This window comes from Aotus nancymaae, unplaced genomic scaffold (assembly GCF_030222135.1).
Source record: "Aotus nancymaae isolate 86718 unplaced genomic scaffold, 86718_ANA_hifiasm-v0.15.2.pri h1tg000016l, whole genome shotgun sequence".
Lineage (NCBI taxonomy): Eukaryota > Metazoa > Chordata > Mammalia > Primates > Aotidae > Aotus > Aotus nancymaae.
The window spans coordinates 23158993-23183412 of record NW_026988428.1 but is presented as its reverse complement, the minus strand read 5'-3'; the positions used below and the strand labels follow the sequence as shown (position 1 = coordinate 23183412).

Sequence of the window (24420 nt, the reverse complement as noted above, 5' to 3'; positions counted from 1 at the left end):
TTTATTTCTAGTAATTGGATAGGCATTGATTACCTGTATATGAACATCTTCTGTAGAGTGACAGTGTGTTAAGAAGTAGTTGAGAAGCGCTGATATCCATTGAGTCATGAATAAACTTTCTAAGAGTGTCCTGTTAAGTCAGTCTTAGAGAAGAAAAAATAAATAGCTTGAGAAGAAGACAGAGTTGAGGAGAGTTTTTGCAAGGGGGGAAGTAGGCACAGAAGAAGGAAGCAGTAGAGGGAGAGGAAAGGGTCCAGGGGAATGAAGTGGTAAGTGACTATACCAATTCCTAAAGGAAGTAGAAGAGGAGAAAATTTTGGTCTGTGTGGAAGATTTGATATTAGAAAATAATGGGGATACATTTGCTTCTGTATCATGTCATAAAAGGTTATGACTGGGTCAAGATACAGATACTTGAAAAAAGTATATATGTAACATATTTGTATAAACAGAAATATCTATATAGTAGCTATCACTGAAAGGTTATGGGTGGGACAGGGAAAAAAACACATAAGTAGAGGCAAGTTACTTGGAGAATTCTATTTCTGTGGGGTATAATGCACTATATTGTTCTGTTTTTACAACTTACATAAGTGTTAAATGTATTATTTTGTGTATATCAAATATACAAAATAATTTCAAAGTAGAAAAGAAAGTATATTAAATAGAAATTAGAGGAATTCAAATTAATATAACAACTTCAGAATTTTAGATAATATTAACATGCTTTCTTTTTATGTGATTCTCTAATGGTTACCTTATAATAAAGAAAAGTTCAACATATATATTTGTGTGTGTGCCTTATAAAGAAAATTCAACTCTCTCTCTATATATAATATGTGTATATGTGTGTATATATATATAATATGTGTATATATAATCCCAAGAATTATTCTTTTGAATAACACAGTCCAAATAGCACATATTTAAGAAAAATATGAATTCGTGCTTTTAGCAGTTTATTAGTATAATTATTGAGATATTGTGATTCATCTTTATCCTAAATTTCAAAGTCATGATTATTTTTCTTTAATGAGCTTGAGACTAAACTGGTCCTGGAAAACAGAACTTAGTTTGTTGGAGCTTAGTCAACACTAAATTTAACCTCATCCAAAGATGAAGTTACTCATGTGGATGGCACCTGTTGAGTAATTCCTAGGTGGGTGGTATCAGGATTCAAAATACATACTGCATGTCCCAACTTTGGTGAGCTTATATGAGGAAATAAATTAGCAAACTATAAATACCAGGAATGTCCCAAATGCCCAGCAAATTAAAAATAGCAAAACAAAAAATGCCCAACATTTATTTGAAATGCAGAGACACAAGTGCAAGGTTCTTAGACAAAAATGTTAGACATGTAGGGTAAAAGTTGTTTCAAAGACAATTTTTTTTTTTAATTTTAAAATAGACCATTATATTTAAGGGTCTTCACAAATGCACAGAGGAATGAGGACATCTGATTATGTGAAATAGCTGCAAACCAAGTATTAGACTATGTAAGACAGCTAAGGATCTGGCAAACGTGGTTCACAGCTTGTCCTTCCTCTTTCTTGGCTCTATTTTACCATAATAGCTCAATTGTTTTCCAGTCACAACCTTCAATCTAAGTTTTTAGTGTAAAATATATGTTGTTTACAATTTGCTGATATGAACATTTTTGGCCTCTTATTCCTTTTTAATTCCTAGCAGCTGGAAAATTAGATTTAAGTCATTTCTTTTTAATTCCAACTCCTTTTTAATTCCTATTAGTTGGAAAATTAGATTTAAGTCTTTTCCACCTATTTAATTCCATAGGGTTGTGGCTCCCAGAATCATTACTGTTATGGATTTCACATCCTTATCCCATTTGGGATAGAGATTTATTGATCCTATTTCTCTTGTTTATATTTATCTGGAAAGTGAAACTATTCTTAATAGTAAAAATATCCCATGCTTTTATCAGTAGCCTGTCCTTTGACGTCTTAATGTTTTCAGCTACTGCTTGTAATCACTGTTCTTTTAAAGGATTTCTTTTAAAGTTAGGATAAGAAGATGAGGTTCTTAACCAAATAGGGAAGAGATAAAATACTGGAATGCTCTTAAAGGTTTAATAAAGTCTTATACAGGGCACATTGCAAGATTGTAGCACTATGACTCAGAGGAGTGGAATATTGCTAAGTTAGTCTAGTCACATGATCCCCTGACTTTGAAAATATTCATCTTCTAGAATGGCTAGAAAAAGATAGCTTAATGAAGACAAATGCTTTACTATAAATAGAGCTCTGATCTATAAAGAAATACTAAATGAAAATCTTTACTTTGTGTTTTTCTTAATGATTTCATTATATTTATAGAGACTCAAACTTTGCAAAAATATGTACAAACTATTAGTGTTAGGGAATTTATATTTAAGTGATTAGCGTATCACTTAAATGGTTTTTAAATCTGCTTGTCACTAGAGATTGCTCCACACACTAGTCAAGTTCAAATGAAGTAACTGACATAACATGGAGGCATTAAGAGACAGTGTGTTGTTTTGCATATGTGACCCAGGAAAAGGCATTCAGTAAATGCTCAGGGCCTCTGCTTATTTCTGGAATGAGGAAATTGGACAGATGAACTCTTTTTTTTTTTTTTTCCAATGGATGAGAGCTCTCTATGTTGCCCAGGCTGGCCTCGAACACATAGCCTCACCTACTCAAGCGTCAGGACAACTGACCTGAGCCACCACAGCTCCCAGACAGATGAACTCTAAAGTCAGCTGGAACTCTGATTTGCTACCTTGATTTTTAAAAATGCCAAAGATCATGATTTCTCTTCAGTTTTAGTAAGTCTAATTTACAAAGAAAAACAATAGCAATATGAAATAATTTTGTTACGGGAATTCTTTGGTCTGCCATTTAGAAATTAAATAAAAGTTAAAGATACAAGAACACCTTGTTGCATTAACTTTATATTATAAATAGCTTAAATATTTTTCTTATTGTTGTCAATATTTATACTTGTTTGTATAATTAACATGATAAATAGAAATTGGAATAAAGTAACTTGTTTGAATTACAGATTTTTTCTTTGTGAAGAGAAGACATAATTTTTAAGGACATTAATAAGCTTTATATATGCATATATAAACATTACAAAATGTAGTTGATATTTCTATTATTTCTTTGAACATTGACCACTCTAATAAAAATTGGCATGTTCTTTATCCTGATTTTTTTTTAGTACCTAAAATGCTACAAATTGTTTTCTCCTGGTAGCCCAATATTATTGTAAACACAAAATACAATCAAACATGATATTTGAAGACATATTTCATAACAATTCTTGTATAATTTTAGCTTTTTACATTTAATAATTTGGTATTTTTAAAGAACTTATTTCTCCACCTTTTTCAATTGCCCCCCTACTGCCAAACGTAATAAAATTATCACTTATAATAATCAGTGAAAAAATATTTAACAATAGGGCAATTTTAACAATCTTAGTTCTGGAAACAATATGTTAAGATCTGAGGTCATTTCAAATATGAATTGTGATACTCCTATCGCAAAAAATCTGATCGTTTATATATTTAAAATTATTTCAATAATAATTAAGAAGAAAAAACCAAATAGGGGATATCTTGTTCACTTAACCTCAGTGCAATAATTTGCAAAATTTATCTTTGATCAGATAAGTGTTTTGGAATTTAGTAGATATGCCAAAACTAGTTCCTTCATGAAATTATATTTAAATTATTTTAATATAAATTCAGTTACACTGAATTGTATGGATAGACACAGAAAAGAAATATTGACATTCCTTGTTAAACTTTGAAAAATCATATTTCCCACCTGATTAGTATTAGCCACATTTCAAACATAACAAGAAATACTGGGAAATCATTACATAGAAACATACAATTTTAGAGAAAGATCTGAAAGTTCAACAATGTCATCATCAGTTACTTACTGAACGTCAAGGTTATATACCTGGTGCTGTTGTAGATGTTTTGCTTATACTTTTCATTTAGCCATCTCGGCAAACCTGTAATAGAACTGTGTCTCAATGAGGTGATCCGTGTCCTTTATTTAATATGTGGCAGATTTACGGTTTGGAGTCATGTCTATTTAGTGTAGGTCAGATTGCCTTTAGACTTACTAACAAATAAATTTAACAGAATAAGGCCTGGAATTTAGGTCTTTGGATCTTCAGCTCTTTCTTTTCCTTCTCTTCCTTCTCCACTTCCTCCCCCTCTTTATTTTTTTTTAAACTACAGTTTTTAGAGCAAATTTGAGTTCACGGCAAAATTGAGGGAAAGGTACAGATTTCTCATCTACCCCTTTCCCTCACACATGCATAGCCACCCCCCAATATCATCATCCCCCATCAGAGTAGTATATTTGTAATGATTAATAAACCTATATTGAAACATCAGTATCACCCAGAGTCCATGATTCACATTAAGTTTTGCTCCGGTGTTGTACATTAGACAAATGTATACTGACATGTGTCTACCATTATGGTATCATACAGAGTAGTTTTACTGCCCTACACATCCTCTGTGCTCCAACTCCTGGTAACTACTGACTGTTTTAATGTCCCTATGATTTTGCCTTTTCTAGAATGTTTTATTGTTGGAGTTATATAGCATGTAGCCTTTTCAGATTTGCTTCTTTCACTTTGTAATATGGATTTAAGGTTCCTATGTGTCTTTTCATGGCTTGATAGCTCATTTCTTTTAAGTGCTGAATAGTATTCCACTGTCTGAATGTACCACAGTTTATTTATCCATTCACCTACTGAAGGACATCTTAGTTGCTTCCCAGTGTTGGCAGTTATGAAGAAAACTGCTACACATTTCCATGGGTAGATTTTTGTGTGAACTTAAATTTTCAACTCCTTTGGGTAAATACTAATGAGTGTAAATGATGGATCATATGACATTTGCTTAGTTTTGTAAGAAACCACCAAACTGTCTTCCAAAGTGTTCCATTTTGCATTCCCACCAGAAATGAATGAGAATCCCTGCTGCTCCACATCCTCACTAGCATTCGGTATTGTCAGTGTTCTGGATTTGGACCATCCTAACAGATTTGTACTGGCATCTCATTGGGACTTTAATTTGAATTCCCCTGATGAGATATGATGTGGAACTATGTATATTTTCATATGCTTATTTGTCAACAGTATGTCTGTTTTGATGAGGTGTCTGTTAAAGTCTTTGACCCCTGTTTTAAGAACCAGGTTGTTTGTTTTCTTGTTGAGTTTTAAGAGTTCTTTGTAAACTTTGGATGACGACTGTATGTTTTGCAAATATTTCTGCCGGTCTGTGGTTTTATGATTCTTTTGATACTGTGCTTTACAGAGCATAAGTTTTTAATTTTTATGAAGTTCAGCTTATCAATTATTTATTTTATAGATGTTATCGCTATTATAGATTTTATAGATGTATTTGGCATTGCATCTATTTTTGTTTATATTTTTTGCATCTAGTTTTTCAGCTCTTCCAGCACTATTCATTGAAAAGGTGATCTTTGCTTCATTGTATGGCCTTTGCTTCTTTGTCAGATATCAATTGACTCTATTAACCTGGATCTACTTCTGGACTCTCTATTCTGTTCCACTCCTTATTTTCCCATTTTTTTGCATCAATCCCACACTGTCTTAATTACTGTCTTGATTACATGACTTACTTCATGTAGGTCATGAAGGTGTGTTGTCAGTCCTCCAATTTTGTTCTTCATTAATATTCTGTTGGCAATTCTAGATCCTTTGACTCGTTATATAAAGTTTAAAATTATTTTGTTGATATTCACAAAATAACTTGATGAATTTTTATTGAGATTGCTCTTTTAAAAAAAATAATTTGGCTCCTCTCTTTCTCCCTCCGCTACACCCTAACTTGCAATATAAGTAAGAATTATTGTTTAATTATTATACTTGTTCCTTCTTTCTGTGGCAGGTGTATAAACTCTTGTGTAACTAGAAGAGAGAGTGGTTTTGTGAGACAAATAATGATTTATAAATTTTAGGGTGAAATTATGAATTTGGTAAGTAATCAGTTGTTTTATGTAACCTTAGGTCTTTATATATATAAATATTTTTAGGTTTGTTTAGGACAGTTTTATAACTTTATAATAAAACAATAAATTCTCTTGTTTGGTTTTGTTTCCTGGAACAAACTTAAAAGGAGAAATTTATTAAAAAATCAAAATGATATATCTTCAGGTCAATGAATACTGATGTTAATTTTAAAAATTTATATTTGTAACACTATATATTGTCAATTATAGCTTAAAATGAAGACTGATATCATCTATAACTGATATAAAATATTAAATGATGTTCATAATTCTCCAATTATCAAGTAAGTTAAAGAAGAATAGTAGGGTTTTGAACAAAAGATTTTATCTGATTACATCCTCAGGAACTTTTCATATTTATGTCTATTCAGCTAGTTACATACACACACAATTCTATTCCAGCATACATGTGTTTATAGAACTTAGCTCCATATTAGGAAGAGTATATATACATATAAATAATCAAATATACACTTCTCCATTCCTAGTATCGATATATGTGTGTGTACACACACACACACACACACACACGCCTAGTATGGAGCCAAGCTACTTATAAGCATCATTAATCCTCATATAACATATTGATGTGGGAACTGGAACTCTTTTCATTACTACTTCACAGATGAGGAAGCTGAAGCTTTGAGAGAGCAAAAACTTCTCAATTTCTTGCAATGTGTAAATTGCAATACCGTGATGCAAATCCATTTTTATTTGACTGCAAATTTTTAAATTACAACACTATAGGATCTAAATAATAAACATAGTCCTTGTATCTAATCACAGATCAACCAGACAAACAGAAACCAAAGAGCAAAACAAAATTACTGTCCCCTATTCCTCTCCCTATTCTGCAATGCAAACACATGTGAGATGGGAAAGTAAAGCCTGCAAGGCATTGCCTTGCAATGACACAGGGGTAACTAATTAAACTGCACCTCTCCTCTCCACCCCCCAGTTCTAAGACTTAACAACGCCAGAGGACAAGGCCTGGACTTATGCATACTCACAATGATCCCTGCTCACCTTTGGGCTTGCCCAAGTTTTTATTTCTACTGCTTTACTAAGTAGATACTTGTATTAGTTTCCTGTGGCTTCTAAAACAATTACCACCAATTTGGTGGCTTAAAACAATAGAAATTTAACTTCTGACAGTTCTGGAGGCCAGAAATCTGTATCACAGGGCTGGAATCAAGGTGTCAACACTACTGTATATTTTCCAGAGGCTGTAGCGGATATCTATTCCCTTCTTTTTCTAGCTTATGGTGGATGCCAGCATTCTTTTGCTTGTGGCCACATCAATCATTCTATATGTTAATCTACCTGCATATAAAATGCATTGGATATTTGAGAAGTAATATGCAAGCAGTTAAACTTGTGAACTTATGAAATGTGTGGAACAAGTGGAATTTGCATACCCATTTCTGTCTTTACCTTTATACTACACAGTTTTCATTCTTACATTCAACCAAATATTTGTTGAGCCCCTATTTTGTTTGTACCTGGCACTATTTCCTAGCCATCTGTCAATTTTGTGGTGAGTCTAAGTCAGAGGCTGGAACTAGCTTAGTGAGAATGTTTAAATTACAGTGGTAGCAAGCATAGTGAAGCAGAAGAGCAAGTACGTTGCAGACTGACAGGTTTAAGTTCTGGCTTTGCTCCTTATTAATTTTGTAAGCTTATGTAAACTGTGCTACCTCTCTGAGCCTCTAGTGAATAAGAAAAATAATACTGACTTTACTAAAACTTAACAGTGAAGATGAAAAGGATTTTGCATTTGTTGTAAGTAGCATACTTGCTTAAGACTCTGTATAAACTTCTTTCCCATGCTTGGTTGTTGAGTGGTGGAGGAAAAAATAGAAAAGCCCCAAATCATTTTCCCTGCCTCCATTCTTTACATGCATTATAGAATTTTTCAAACTGCACCTTGCTCAAGTAGTATCTTATGAGTGTGTTGCAATTGAATTTAAAAATGAAATATACTGGGCCGGGTGTGGTGGCTCACGTCTGTAATCCCAGCACTTTGGGAGGCCGAGGAGGGTGGATCACGAAGTCAAGAGATCTAGACCATCCTGGTCAACATGGTGAAACCCCGTCTCTACTAAAAATACAAAAAATTAGCTGGGCACGGTGGCGCGTGCCTGTAATCCCAGCTACTCACGAGGCTGAGGCAGGAGAATTGCCTGAACCCAGGAGGTGGAGGTTGCGGTGAGCCGAGATCGCGCTATTGCACTCCAGCCTGGGTAACAAGAGCGAAACTCTGTCTCAAAAAAAAAAGAAAAAGAAAAAGAAAAACAAGAAATATACTAAAATAGGATTTTTAAAAAATATTAGAGTGTATTTCAGATAGAGTATGAGTAAAAATTGATTTGTGAAAATTTTATTATCTGTTAATAAATCTGTGTATATACTGTGTGGTCATTTAAATGGATGTATTCAATGCAACACGGATCATTTCTTTTTATGGTTACAGCACACGTTTAGATATCTGAGCTTAAGATCAGGCCTCTGACCCTTAGCAAGGCATGGAAGATGTTCCTCACTGAGCCCCCACTTATCTCTGTGGCCTTGTCTCCTACCACTATCTTTCTCTAGATCTCAAGATTCATGCTCTGGAGCCCCTTCTGCCTGATCCCTTCTACACATTTTCTTCAAACGGATTTGAAGGCTACCAACCTCTTGAGCAGTTTCACAATGGTAAACAATGGGAAGTTATGGAGAAAGAGTTAAATGGGAGTCAACTCAATATTCCTGGCTATTCTGAACTCTTACAGATCCCTCAAACTATGCTATTTCTCAACCATGACCAGTTCAATACAGCTCCTTCCCACGTTCACCTCTTACCACATCCCCTCCTCCAGCAAACACTTCCTAACCTCTCAGGGACTAACTTGGGCTTCCCTTAAAGCAGCAAAATGTGAGGGTTAGGAACATGGGCTCTGTGTGACCTTGGGCATATCAATTCAATTCTCTGATCGACACTTTTATCATTGTAAGATGGTATAGTAATGACAATTTCAAAATAATATATCTTTGTTACTATGTTAGGTAGGACTTAGTTACTAATAACCTTCTCCTTTCCTAGTTTTCTTGGACTCTGATCAGAAATAGAACCTTCTAGCCGGCCGCAGTGGCTCACACCTGTAATCCCAGCACTTTAAGAGGCCGAGGGTGGTGGATTACTTGAGGTCAGGAGTTCAAGACCAGCCTGATCAACATGGTGAAATCCCATTTCTACTAAAAATACAAAATTTAACTGGGCATGGTGATGATGCACACCTGTAGTCCTAGTTACTAAGGAGGCTGAGGCAGGAGAATCGCTTGAGCCCAGGAGGCAGAGGTTGTAGTGAGCTGAAATTGTGCTGCTGCAAGCCAGCCTGGATGATGGGAATAAAACCCTTACTCAAAAAAAAAAAAAAAAAAAAAAGAATAAAAAACCCTTCTGCATTCTTTTCTAGGAGTCTATGTTTCTGTGATCATAACATTTATTACATTAAATTGGAATTACCTCCATTGCCTGTAAAACTATATATTTTTAAGGGCTTGGAAATGTCTCAGTGAATCAATAATTGTTAAATGAATGAAGAAAACCAAACATCCTACAAATTTTGACCAAACCAAAAATATTACTGTATTTTACTTTAACTCTCCAGAAATAAAATTCAACTCTAGTTAAAATCTTAGGATAAATTCTATGTAATTACTTTAATTCATTGTTAGCATTGGCATTTGCTCACACTAAACCATCTTATCTATTTTAATTGAAATTTTATTAATTTATTTAATTTATGTAATGACACTAGTATTACCTGTTTATTGTGAAAAATGAGAAGTATAGTTCATCAAAAATAGCACAAGTCACAAAAGAATCTACCTTCCTGAAATAGCCAAAGTTAGAATTCATTTATGTTTTTTAGATATTCTCTATGTATGATTTGCATCAGGAATATCTAGCACTTTAGCCATGTTCTAACTTGGATGCATTACTTATATAGAGAGAAATAAATCTTTGAGGTATTATACCTGTTACTTGGTTTATGATTATTTAACTTTTTACATTGTAGCAGGGTTTGAGTCCAATGGGAAACACAGTGTTTTAAATCACAGGTCAAAGTCAACCCTATAAGCATAATTGCAGAATGTAAGGACTGGCGCCATCTGTTCTCAAGCATCCTTGTGAACAGTTTTCCTTATAGTTGCTCTAGTTGGCATGCACTGTTCCTCCTTCTGATACTTGTCTACCAGCATGGCTTGCTTGCTTATTTATTTATTTATTTATTTATTTATTTATTTATTTATTTGAGACGGAGTCGCTCTCTGTCCCTCAGGCTGGAGTGCAGTGGCGCGATCTCGGCTCACTGCAACCTCTGCCTTCCGGGTTCAAGCCAATTTTCCTGCCCCTGCCTACCAAATAGCTAGAATTACAGGCGTGTACCACCACACCTGGCTGATTTTTGTAGTTTTAGTAGAGACTGGGTTTCACCATGTTGGCCAGGCTGGTCTCAAACTCCTGACTTCAGGTAATCCACCCACCTCGGCCTCTGAAAGTGCTGGGAGTACGTGCGTGAGCCACTGCGCCCAGCCGCAACTTAACTTTTAAATTTAAACGACACTCTGTGAAATTTTCCCCGTATCTGTAGTGGAAATCAATAATTCCATTCTCCTCGCTGCTCTACAGAGTTGTTTATAATTCTTTTTTGAAATTTATCATGTTATGCCTTACGTTATGACAATTTATGAATCTTTTCTGTCTCCTCAGCTATTTTAAAGCTCGCAAAGGCAAAGATCTTACCATTCATTTTTATATCCCTTCATCATTTAACAGAGTTCTTTGACCATAATAAACAGTTGATAGTTGATGTTAAGTGTTGTGCCGTAGTTTAGATTTAATCACAAACTATAAGGAGGTTATTAATCATATCTTGATATTTAGTACCAACTGTAACTTTCATCAAATATCCATAAGTAAATGTAAAAAATATGTGAATAGACAAAGTACTACTTTGTTAATATTGTGATAGATGCTTCCAATTACATGTCCTGAAACAGGTTATATTTGCAGTAAAAAATGCTAAAAGGCTGGCTGTCATAAAACACACAGCTGATATAGGTGATGGGGAGGAAGGCAGCCAATCACAGTGCCGTGTGTGTACCTATGCAACAGTCTTGCATGTTCTTCACATGTACCCCAAAACCTAAAATGCAATAAAAAAAACACAGCTTAAAGTGTATGAGTACAACAAAGAACTGTGCTAATTAAAAGCCCTACATTTTTTAAATAGTATATTCAACACTGAAATGAATAAATTGAAATGAATACATATTAGATTTTTTTCTTTTTTGTTTTTTTGTTGTTGTTGTTGTTTGAGACAGTCTTGCTCTATGCCCCTGGCTGGAGTGCAGTGGCATGATTTCAGCTCACTGCAACCTTCACCTTGCGGGTTCAAGTGATCCTCATGCCTCAGCGTCCCTGGAGTAGCTGGGATTACACGCACCTGCCACCACATCAGGCTAATTTTTGTATTTTTAGTAGAGACTGGTTTTGCCATCTTGGCCAGGCTGGTTTCTAACTCCTGACCTTAGGTGATCTGCCTGCCTTGGCCTCCCTAAGTGCTGGCAATACAGTGTGAGCCACTGCACCCTTGCCAATACCAGTATTTCTAATACATACTCTCTGGTTGACATGTCAAGAACACATGTTAATCCTCAGATTTAAAACAAAATTGAAGTTAAAATTATACTGTTATGTCTTGAGTTTTCGTATGAGAAGGTCATGAAAACTCTCCCTTTTCTCATCTGAAACCCAATTTGTAATTTAGCAATTAGACATGCTCATATTTAGCAAGTATGTTAGGGTCAGTATAAATATACAACTACAAAATTAGACAATCAAAAAAATTTCTGCCTTGAAAAATTTGTTTCATTTTTCACATGAGTAGTTGAAATAATCCATTGCCCTTTAGAATACATGAAAATAGTGGCTGTGTCTTTAATTTGATGCACTGAGCACATTTTCAGGTATAATCAGTTTAATACATTTATGATGAATAAATAAATAACTGGTTTGTTTGATAGTACACAAAAAATGGTAGTGCTACAGGAAGCTAATATTAGTTATATACATAGAAGCTATCCAATTCTAAAAATATGGATTAATTTCTATTAAATTTGTTTAGTTTCTATAATAATGAAAATGACAGTCCATTTTAAGAATTACTCTAACAAAACTGTGTTTTTCTTTAGGGCATTATGATAGCATTAAGTATTTTGATGAAATATCAAAACCTCAAGGCTCAATGTATCCACACATTTGGATACTTCTGAAAATAATGACTGGATCTAGCTCTCAGAAACTTTTCATTTTATTTTCATTACACAGCCAACATTTTTATAGTTATCAAGCCATGCTTAAATTTAACATGAAAAAGAGAGGGAAAGTAGGTGTTCCATGAAATTGTGCTTGACATTAAATTGTGGCTGACATAATAACGGTCAAATAAAAACCCTGAGAGTGACTGTCTGTAAGCTACAGAATGTGATTGTGACCTGAGTCAAATGAGAAATGTGGTGTCCATTGAAATCATAATGAATTTCTTTGTATTACTGCTCTAAAGGAATGTATGTTTTAATATCACAGGAATAACACATGAATTATATAGTATCATGGTCCAAATAAGAAAAATATGTTACTCTGTTGTGAACAGTGCAATTCCTGCATCCGCATGGCAGTAAACTGAAACTGTCTCCAGTTACTTTCTTGGAAGAACATAGTTTGAAGTTGTAATTTACAAGTTTTGCTACAAATTGGAATCACTTGGGGATTTGTAACATATACTGAAAGCTGACTCCTATCCGCTTTCATTCTGCTTTAACTTATGAGAGTGTAAACTGGGCATCTATGGTTTCAAAAGATCCTCAGTTGATTCTTAAATGTAGCAGAGTTTAGGAACCACTGGAATAAAACTTTGGGATATGAGTTTAATAGGATGTGGATAATTCTCAGGAAAGTCTATGTAATGCCAAAAGTGAAAGAGGCTATGTTGTGAAACGGCAACATGTATACCATTACAGCATTGTTACCCTCCATTAATATTAAAAACTGTTATAATAATAATAATAATAGGTATTTTTTGTTTTGAGTTATTGAATTCCTACTATGTACATTGTATTGTGCTAAGTGTTTTACATGTAAAATTTAACTGAATCTTCTAAGTAATTATGTATATGATATACTTTTATTTTTATTTATATTTCTCACTCATTTGCCTGTTATGATCAGGTTTGGGTTTTCTTTTTTCTTTTTTTTTTTTTTTTTTGAGACAGAATCTTGCTCTGTTGGTAGGCGCCAGGCTAGAGTGCAGTGGCGTAATCTCGGCTCACTGCAACCTCCACCTCCCGGGTTCAAGCAATTCTGCCTCAGCCTCCCAAGTAGCTGGGATTACAGGCATGCACCACCACGCCCAGCTAATTTTTGTATTTTAGTAGAGACGGGGTTTCACCATGTTGGCCAGGATGGTCTGGATCTCTTGACCTTGTGATCCGCCTGCCTCGGCCTCCCAAAGTGCTGGGATTACAGGCGTGAGCCACCGTGCCCAGCCTAGGTTTTGGTTTTCTACTCTCATCAACATCTTTCTACTCCAGAGTAGAATTTCTTCCCTGACCCTACAAAAGAAAAAGACCAAACGCTAAGTTTTGGAACATATAGCAGGCCAAATGCTATTAGAGCTTATATAACTGATACTATGTGTCAATTTATTAATTCATTCAGTCAACAATAATGCATTAAGCATTGATTTTGCCTGGCATGGTGTGAGATCCTGGAGATAGGAGGGTAAATGTGATAAGAGAGTTGCCTGTTCCCACCAGCAGAGATGAGTTCATGTACTTCAGAGGAAAGGCTTAGGATTCCATAGAAGTAAGTCAGCTCATCAGGGACAATGTTAAGGAGACATAATGAATTTGACTGCTAATATTATTTCCAATTAGAGTTTAATTATTCCTCTTTTTTATTTGACTGCTTCAGGCATGAAAACACTGTTTTATCCTTGCTGTAGTTCATTTATTTCCTCAGCAATTGTTTGTGGATCACCTGAGACATACACTTAGACTGGGGAGAGAGCAGTAGACAAAATTAAAAAGAATCAATACAAAGCATACATTCTGATTAGTCATATATATATATTACAGATTATTAAAGTATACATCATGATATATACATTAATATACGCAATGTATATCACAGCATATACTTTAATAACACATATAACATATATGACACACATGTAATATACATTATATATTATATATGTTAATGTATATTACACATGTATTACATATATAATTATATTACATATTAGTTATATACATTATTAAAGTGTGTATATATATCATAAAATATATATACCTAATATACATATATGTATATATTTTGTGTATATGTGTAGATATACATATTCCATGGAATGTATATATTATATGTATATACACAAACATAATATATACACATGCACATGGAGCTTACATTCTGGCTAGTCCTCTATGTATATATTTTACACACACAAACACACATATGTAATATGTAATATATAGTTTAATAATTTATAGGTGTGTATATTATGTTATATACTTTAATAATTAATTTATATATTTGGGATTTGCTATTTGATAAGCACTATTATGAGCACTTTTATTGAGTTAATTTATTTAATTCTAAAACTAGTGGTCAGCTCTTAGCTGTTGTCTTAAATGATTTGTCAGCAGCTTTTGATAGAGCTCCTCTCCCTTGTTTTTAAAATCTTTCATTCAGGTAGTTTTCTGTACCCCATTCTCTCCTGATTTTCCTCATTCTTCCCAGTGGCTTTGTTCAGTCTTCTCTGTTTGTTCCTCCTCTTCTTTCCAGTGATAATATCCTAAGGCTCAATGTTTGTTCCTCTTATCTTTTATGTAGACATTCTTTTGTTGATAATACAGCCTCAAGACTTCATTCACATCATCAAAAAATTTGAATTTAGATTTTCACTCCAACCTCTCAGTTGAACTCCAGACTGTGTGTCCTACTGCCTACTAACCATTTCCTTTTGGATGTTTGATGGACCAGCCAACACGTCAAAAAATAAACCTACTTCCATTCATGATCTTTTCTATCTCAGGATAGAGACTTCATCCTTCTTATGTTTAAAGCCCAAAACCTTAGAGTTATTCTTGACTCTTCTTTCTCTTAAATGCCAAATCTTCCCATACAGTTCTCTCAGAAAACATCCAGAATCTGCCCATTTCTCATCACCTTCATTGTCACTTTACTACCCTTGTCACTACCCTTGAATATGCCCCCTACTGCATACTCCCCGCTACAAACCCCGCCAGAAAAGAGGCAATGTGGGCATGACAATACTCTGGTCTTCTTTAGGGCAGTATTTTTCATATTGTGGATTACCATTCATTAATGGACGCTGAAATCCATCTAGTGGATTTTAAACATCTAAATAGATTAAACAGAAGACAGTACAGTGCACTAGGAAGCATCACAGTAACCTGAATTTAGTAAGGTAAAGTATTATTCTGTGAAACTTTGTCTCCATTATAATTATGAATATGCATATTGGTTGTGCTATTCAATGTATTTCTTTCTATGGGTCACAGTCAATATTTTAGAAAATATTAAAGCACATCAAGTTATTCTAATTAAAATTTCACCCAAATTATTGGTGTTAAAATATAATTTGAATTTTGGTAGTTTGATATCCGACTCAAACAATAATGAAGAAAAATAAAACAGGTTACAATTATTTGGCTCAATTTGATGGTAAAATAACTTTTATCTGTTTGTAAGTTACCAAAAAGTTTTAGAGGTTTTTAGTTTAAAGAACAATTGTCATTTAATATGGGAAAACACAATTAAAACAATGTTTATACTAGGTCTATTTATGATAACTGGGAGATATTTAAGGGAAATCTATATTTAAAAAAGGAATGATAAAATAATCTCTAGAATTTTTCTTGAAATAAAATTATTAACCAGAGAATATTATTTTATTTTTTAAAAATCCACTCAAATTATTTTAAACTATGCCTCTGGTAAGAAATTCAGCATATAAATGACATTTAACAAAATATCTTAAAACCTCTTCTTTTTACTGTAAAACATATAGCATAGTATGTACTAACAAATGTGATTGAATTTATAGAATGACTAGAATTAAGTGGGGAAAAGATATTATTTTATTAAAAGTCATGTTTATTATGCTGATACATTGTGAGAAAATAAATTTTGGTAAATTGTTAATAACATAAATATTGTTGAATAAATAAATGAACTCTAATGGACTAGCCTTTAATACTCATATTGGAAACTATGTATTCAAGTACTTATTCTGTTGCTATTACATACCTTCTCAGGTAATAATGGGGAACATAATTATCGTAAATTGTCGGTTCTCATAATCAATGACTATGAGAGAATAGTACAAATGGTTGAATGCTCCTGATAAATAAATTTGAAAATAAAAAAGAATGTATTTTCAATAGTTTTTTGTTGTTCTCCTTCTTTTGGAGCCCTTTTACCTTCCCCTCTGATTGTGGTGCAAGGTGAGAGAGAGAGAGTTGTGTATAACACCCAATCTAGAAATCAGTTTATTTTATAGGCTGGTTATATGATAGATAAAAATTATCTTCCAAGCTTACTTACAGACTCGACAGGCCTTTTCTGGATTTTCAGTGAGCTAACCTGTTCCTATATAATATGAGTAACTAAACTTTAGGTAATGATATCCTATTAACTTTTTTACAGCAAATCACATTTGGGTCAGAAATCTTCCTTTTTTCTGTAGAAGGTATATAATTGCACAGAAATCATGGACTTTAGTACTGCTCTTGCAAACATTTAAAAATATTCCATCACATTCTCTTTCTTAATATTAGGCCACAATAATTATTGGCATTTTTCTTTTACCAATTTTTAATGGGTCTGAAAGAAATACATTTAAAAGAACACTTTGGATGGATAGAGAACGTCCAATTTGCCTCATTTCTTGTTATCATTCCTCCTCCTTTCTTTCCTTATGTAATCTTATAGCTAGTAGCAGAATGAAATATGCTGAAAGGAAAGAATTAATATACATCTCAGCACTATAGCCCCATTGGATATTAAGATGCTGATGGGCAGAACAATCAGATTTATTGTATTATGTTGTATTCAGCATGTTCAACTGTATTTATTTTTAATTTTTTTTTTGGATGGAGTCTCACTCTGTCACCAGGCTGGAGTCCAGTGGCATGATCTTGGCTCACTGCAATCTCCCCATTCCAGGTTCAAGGGATTCTCCTGCCTAAGCTTCCCAAGTAGCTGGGACTACAGGCACACGCCACCATGCCCAGCTAATTTTTGTATTCTTAGTAGAGACGGGGTTTCACCATGTTGGCCAGATGGTATCGATTTCTTGATCTTGTGATCCACCCACTTCGGCCTCCCAAAGTGCTGAGATTACAGGTGTGAGCCACTGTACCTGGCCTCTATTCTTTATTCATTAGAATAATTTCAGTAAAACTTACTTTGAAGTTAATCAATGTAAAGATTTTTTTTTTCCTCAAAGCAAATACGTATACCTTGGCTGTGGTCATTATTAAGCAAAAAGCATGTCATTGGGTAGTATCAATTTTCATACAAAATTACAATTTAAAGGAATGTAAATAGTTTATTTTATAAGGATAGATTTTGAATCCATTGTTTCTTTTTATTTTCTTTAAGAGACATTTTGACCTTACTATGAAGCTAAGCTAGAGAAGACATTGGCAGAACTCTGTGGGTCCTCATGCATAGCTTTTGATGAGAATTTAGTAAGACAGACAATAATACCTTGCCAAGTTATTAATTTCAATTCTCTTCTTTACTGTAGAATCTTAAGATTTATAGAATACCTCAAAATCTAGGGAGATGGATCGCAAAGAGTTGGAACTTTTTAGCTTTCTATACTCTAACAAGTCTTAGTTGTGTGACTGCTATATAATGCCATGATCAATATTGAGATCAACATCTTAATTAACATATTGTCATCTTTTTTTTTTTTTTTTTTTGCTTCTCACCACAAATGGTTATAAACTGGTAATCATATTGAAACCAATTATTTAAAAGCCATGGGACCTGGGTGTGGTGCCTCACTCCTGTAATCCCAGAACTTTGGGAAGCCGAGGCAGGTGGATCACTTGAGGTCAGGAGTTCGAGATCAGCCTAGCCAACATGGCGAAACCCTGTCTCTATAAAAATACAAAAATGTAGCCGGGTGTGGTGGCCCACACCTGTAGTCCCAGCTACTTGGGACGCTGAGGTAGGAGAATTGCTTGAACTTGGGATGTGAAGGTTTCAGTGAGCTGAGATCGTGCCACTGCACTCCAGCCTGTATGACAGAGCAACACTCTGTCTCAAAAAGAAAAAAAAAAAAAAAGCCACGAGAATCACCCTTTTAAAATAGCAAAGACAACACCTATATTTAATCAGAAGATAATACACCTCTAGAAATGCAAATACATTTTTTAAAATAAAGAATTGCTAGGTTTAGGATGAAAATATGCTTCATTTTCATATCATATTAATCCTTCGTCCCTCTTATCTATCTTTTGACATACCTAACAAATATTGGTGGCTGAATCTAAATTACCCACATCCTAACATTCTAAGACTCGCACATGCAACAATCTCAATCTGTATGGATGCTTTCACTGGGACTTATTTGCAAAGTACAAAATCCAGTTTTATGTTAAGTAGGTGGGTTGCTAATCTGCAAGAATGCCATTCTTGATCAGGCCTTTATGAATTGTTTGTAAGTACCAGCTGGACAATGAAAGCTTTATATTCATTCTGCAATTAGTCAAAATAATTCTAGTTAAACTCTGGTTAAGACTTCTAGTATGAAATGAATGTAAACTATTCATTCTTTATCGTTCTTTCTGGCTTCATTTTGGCACATGTCTTTATTAAAATATAATCCTCTAAATTTCTTTTTCACTGCTTTTCATGTTGCAGATTGAAAATGTTGATGTCTGCCTTAGTTTTCTAGCAGCCAGAGGGGTAAATGTTCAAGGTCTATCTGCTGAAGGTAAGAAAAAGAATGGCTGAATTGTCACAAATGGCATCAATGTTTTAAAATTATTATTTATAAGTAAGAAATGTACCATTGGAGTATACAGCTCTTTAATATGATAAAGGAAATTGGTGAAGTCTTCAAGAGAACCAAAACATAAACATAATGGTTATTAATATGTGCTTTAAGTGTTTAAATGTTTCCATATTCTGCCAGAACTGTTCTTGTCATAACCAAGTATATGGGAGGGGAGTGAATCAACAAGACATCTTTATGTTATTACTCGTGTGTAGTATAATTAGATTTCTTAAGTAGATAAGTAGATAATTAGACAAGTGTTGGATGGACATAAATATAGGTAAAATATTTTAATTAAGTCTTAAATATCATTTTATCAATAACATTTCTATAATATATTCAAGTTGGTAGTAATAGTCAAAATACTTGGTAAGTTTAAATAAGTCACTATGAGTTTTTAAATAAGTAGAACTAACAGTATTAATCACTGTTATATATAAATGTTTTAAATCATTAAAGATGCAAAAGATCATCACTAAAATTGAAATATAGCAAAATGGGAAAACCTTGAACAAGTTTTGACATTTATCTTTTTCTGAATTTATTTTACTTTCACATATAAAGGGTGGCAAAAGTTTGCAAAAGGTTGTTATAAGGTAAAATTTGACATACTTGAGAACACTGACATTTAAATTTATTTTATTTTAATATGTTATGATATATAATTAAATTACACATTTAATAGCCAAGGAGTTTAGGTTAAAACCTAACTGGTAGTTCTGTAACTTAGAATAACATTTGAATAAAAAAAGCAGTTCTTCAGTATGACAAAAACTGTGAGAAATGTGATAAATTTTGGGGGAAAAATAGAACAACTCAGAGGGTCATTTTATATGAATTATTTTACTGCATAGTTTGAGTTATGTGATAAACCATCAGAGAGCAAGAAATCCAAAGAATTGTTTAATTTTCCTAAACTCCAAAAGGGGACATAAACCTTGATGTCAGAGGAGGATGTATTTTATCGCCAACAGCAAGTTTTACTTAAAATATAATTACAGGTTGTGTAGCCTGCTTTCAAGGTTTACTTCCTTCTCTTTTCCTATTTTTAAAGTTATAATTACAGGAGAAAAAGGTAGGCTTATGTGTAGTCTTGCTTGTAAATTTAATTTTTTTATTCAATATTTGAAAATCTTACACAGGAACTTCGTTTGTTAGAACAAGGATTTCTACTTATACTTATTCAGTTGTGTAATCTAATATAAGCTGATCTTCATTATTTATTAATACATGGCACAAATTAAAAATAAAATAATTGGAACATTAAAAATTGATATGTCTGGTTTTTGGAAGATATACATACACACATACATATTTTGATACATATGGATATATATTTGGAAGATAGATACATACATAAATATGCATAAATGAGTTGGTGATTTAGAAATTTGACTGCAATGAATTCAGTTGGTATCATGAGGTGCATCCACGTCATCAACATTTATAAATGCAGGATAACCAACATTTAAGTGGCTTTCTTTCTCCAGTTCATTGCCACTACTATGATGGCAACAGTTGTAAGGAAAACAACATGCTAAATCATATGGTTAGCACAAGAGAGAGCTCATTTATTTCCAAGAAGCACCTAACTGGAGAAAAATTGTAGTTCAGTGTCAACAAAGAATATCACTTCTGAGTGCACTTTGTTCTTTTTACCCTTTATCCTTTTATTCTCTCCCTGAAATTCCACGTTTTTGGAAATGTTAACATGTTTCAGAAATTCAGGTTTGTTTGAATCAGTGACTGAGTGAATTAAGTTGTATTTCTGTCTTCATAGATTCATTTCAAGATGATTGCATCTAGAATTTAATTTATTAAAAGGGACATTCAATACATATGATGCTTTTGTGTGTGTGTTTTTCATTTCATACAGAAATAAGAAATGGAAACTTAAAAGCCATTCTAGGGCTGTTTTTCAGTTTGTCTCGCTACAAGCAGCAACAACACCATCAACAGCAGTACTATCAGTCCTTGGTGGAACTTCAGCAGCGAGTTACTCACGCTTCCCCTCCATCGGAAGCCAGCCAGGCCAAAACCCAACAAGATATGCAGTCCAGGTAAGGAAAAAAGTAGGGAATGTGTTTCAAATAGTTTGTGTAGATACATCTTGTTTTTAACAAATTATTGTCCACGAGTTTGAAAAACATACTTATGTATTTGTATCAGTGTGATGGGTTTATTTGACTCATGTAATAGAAATTAAAACCACTCTTCTTTTGCTTGGACAAGCAACATCTATCATCTTTTGGGTGACATATTTGGTTTGCTTTCTAAAGACTGTTGTTCTGTATCAAAGTGTAAAATGTCTTTGGTGTAAGTAATGTGGCATGGCTACTTTCTTTTACAAATGACTTAAGTATTTAGAATGTGCTATTGAGTTCTAGTCTCCTGTCGTGTAGTTACCTTTCATTGATGCTTTTGATTAATTAAGTCTGTCAAGAATTTCAGGTCTGTTAAACATAGGAGTTTGAGGTTTGGGAACATACCGTTTTTGGTGTGTGTGTTTGTGTGTGTGTGTGTGTATGTGTATGCACATACATGTATTATTTGTCTGACTTGAGTCTTTTGGCACATGTAGACAGCCGGGGGTGGAGTGCTCACAAATCATAGCACCTTCCTTTTCTCTTTCTTTATTGACTTTTTTTTTTCCAATTTAGAATTATATTAGTCAGTTTTCAACTAGAGGAGCCAAGCAAGTAAAAGATATATAACAAGAGATTTATTGTGAAGAATTGGTTTAGCGTGATTATGCATACTGGTTAGGCAAGTATGAAATCTGAAGGGCAGCTCAGCTGGGAGGGCAGGCAAAACTCTTGTTGTGAGCTGAAATTGCAGTACACAGGTAGAACTTCTTCTCTCAAGGAAGCCTCAGTTCTGCTTTTAAAAAGCAGAACTTTTGGCCAGGCGCTGTGGCTCATGACTCTTATCCCAGCGCTTTGGGATGCTGAGGCGGGTGGATCATGAGGTCAGGAGTTCAAGACCAGCCTGGCCAATATGGTGAAACCCTGTCTTTACTGAAAATACAAAAAGTAGCTGGGCGTGGTGGCAGGCACCAGTAATCCCAGCTACTCGGGAGGCTAGGGCAGAGAATTGCTTGAACCCAGGAGGCAGAGGTTGCAGTGAGCCGAGATCACGCCACTGCACTCTAGCCTGGACGACAGACATTACCCAGATTATCTAAAATAAACTTTACGGTAAATCAATTGATTATAGATTTTTATCACATCCTCAAAATACCTTCATAGCAACAACTAGATTAGTATTTGATGGAATAACTTAGACTGTAGTCTAACATAGTTTCCATATCAAAAAATAATGATCAAAGAATGAAGTTTCACTTAACAACTTTCATGCAAACTGCTACGTTTGTTCCTGAACAGTGACTGGGGTATTGGTTAGTTAGCTCTATTATGTAAATAGTATCTATGTGTTAGAACTAATATAATTAATGCAGAAAAAATCCTAGTGACAAATTTATTTTCATTTGCTGCAGGTGTGAGTTATAAATCATGATTTATGATGCCTTCTATTGATTTCAAAGTTCCTTCCAAGTAAATAGTTTAAATGACAACTTGCTATACTTTTCTGGATATTTGGCCAGAAAATGTTCTTATATTTTTCTCTGTAGACTAACAAAAATTTCTTAGGGTATGTTGTTTCAGTTCTGTGAAAGTGTTTCTGTTTTATTCTCTTTGTTTAAAATAAATTGGCATAATTCTACATATTTCCACAACATTTATTTTATACATTATTAATTTTTAATTTGATTTTGCTATTTTGAAAATAACTCCAGATATTTTTACTCAATTTGAATAGCTTTTATTTAAACATAAATTTGGATTTAAAGGTTGACAAGTGAAATATTTAGGAGAAAAAAATTAAACATTAACCAAGAGGAAAGAATAGAGCAACAAACTCTGCTCTCCTTTCTCTCAGCTCCTTCTCCACCTTTGTGTGTGCATAGGTGCATATGTGAGCTTGAGTGTGTGCGTGTGCACAAGTGTGCATGCATGTGTGTCCTGCTCAAGTGGCACCTAGAACTCTAAGTATTAAGAGTTCTCTTCTGGAATCAGACTGCCAGGACTTGGATCTATATTAAAATAAAGGTGGGATTCAGATTTTAAGTTTCTTAAATTCATTACAAGGAATTATTTGACTGTATTTGGAGTGACAAAGACTTGATTAACCAAGTAATCAATTGTTTAAAATTTAAATATATTTAATATAAAAATTAGATTTTTATCTGTGTATTTGTGGATGGACTTTGTGTGAGTAAAGATTAAATACCTTGCTATATTCCAAAACATTAAGCATCTTATTTGCATTTATTTAATATAAGAAATAAAACTAGTTCACTGTATAGTCCTTAATTTTCTTTTTATTTTGAAAAATGTAGATAAAAATTCTTCTCTCCAACCAAAAGGGGAAATGAGAAGTGTTTTAATATAAAATGCTAAAAAGTCATATATGAGTGTTGATATCATAGTTATTTTCCACAGGTATTAATTGGGAGATGAAGAAAATCCTGTTTCTTATTCTAGGAAACAATATAAAAATAAATCCTATAATTTTAAAACTCATAAAATTCATTTTTATCCTAGGCTATTTCTGTGAATCTTATGTTTTCATATGTCACATTTTGACAATTAGAGCTCTAGTTGACGTGAAAGCTAAAGAAAATTCCATTTCATTAAAACCCTATGCGGTACCTGGCACATACCAGCCAACAATACTCAGTAAATGAATGCATGATTTTCCTAAGAATATCTTATAACAATCTTTCAGTGCAGAAAATAGAAAATGAAATTTGATTTTTCTTATGTACTGACCTAGTTATACACAAGATGTTAGGATGATAGTCCATGTGAAAGATAAAATTTTTTGTTTGTTAAAAGCTTTTTTAAAAGACATGCTTTTTCTTAAAACACATGCATTTATCTTATGAAATGACTTTCCTTTCTTTTATCAAATAGTTGATGAATTTTACCAACTCACAGCTAGTGGTTATTAAATCACGTGAATAGTTTATGTAGTATACAATTAAAACACGTATAAAGAAGAAAATTGAATATGAAAGTAGAGGTAAGAGATTACATAGATAGATGATAGAGGGGGCAAGGCCGGTGGTGATAAATCTTTCTGAATTAAAAATAAAATTATTTGGGGAACTTGAAAGATCATGATCTCTGCAGATGATCATATATCCTTCTGCTTTT

General features: G+C 33.6%; 1 protein-coding gene across 10 annotated transcripts in view; it reads left to right on the top strand.

Moving 5' to 3' along the window:
• NAV3 (neuron navigator 3) overlaps positions 1 to 24420 on the top strand; it is an 853828-nt gene that overhangs the window by 588412 nt on the left and 240996 nt on the right. For all 10 annotated transcript variants that reach the window (XM_064376945.1, XM_064376946.1, XM_064376947.1 and 7 more), the window contains 2 exons: positions 19066 to 19138; positions 21078 to 21261. In XM_064376945.1, the coding sequence (XP_064233015.1) occupies positions 19066 to 19138; positions 21078 to 21261 (257 nt within the window). The remainder of the gene's footprint in view (positions 1 to 19065; positions 19139 to 21077; positions 21262 to 24420) is intronic.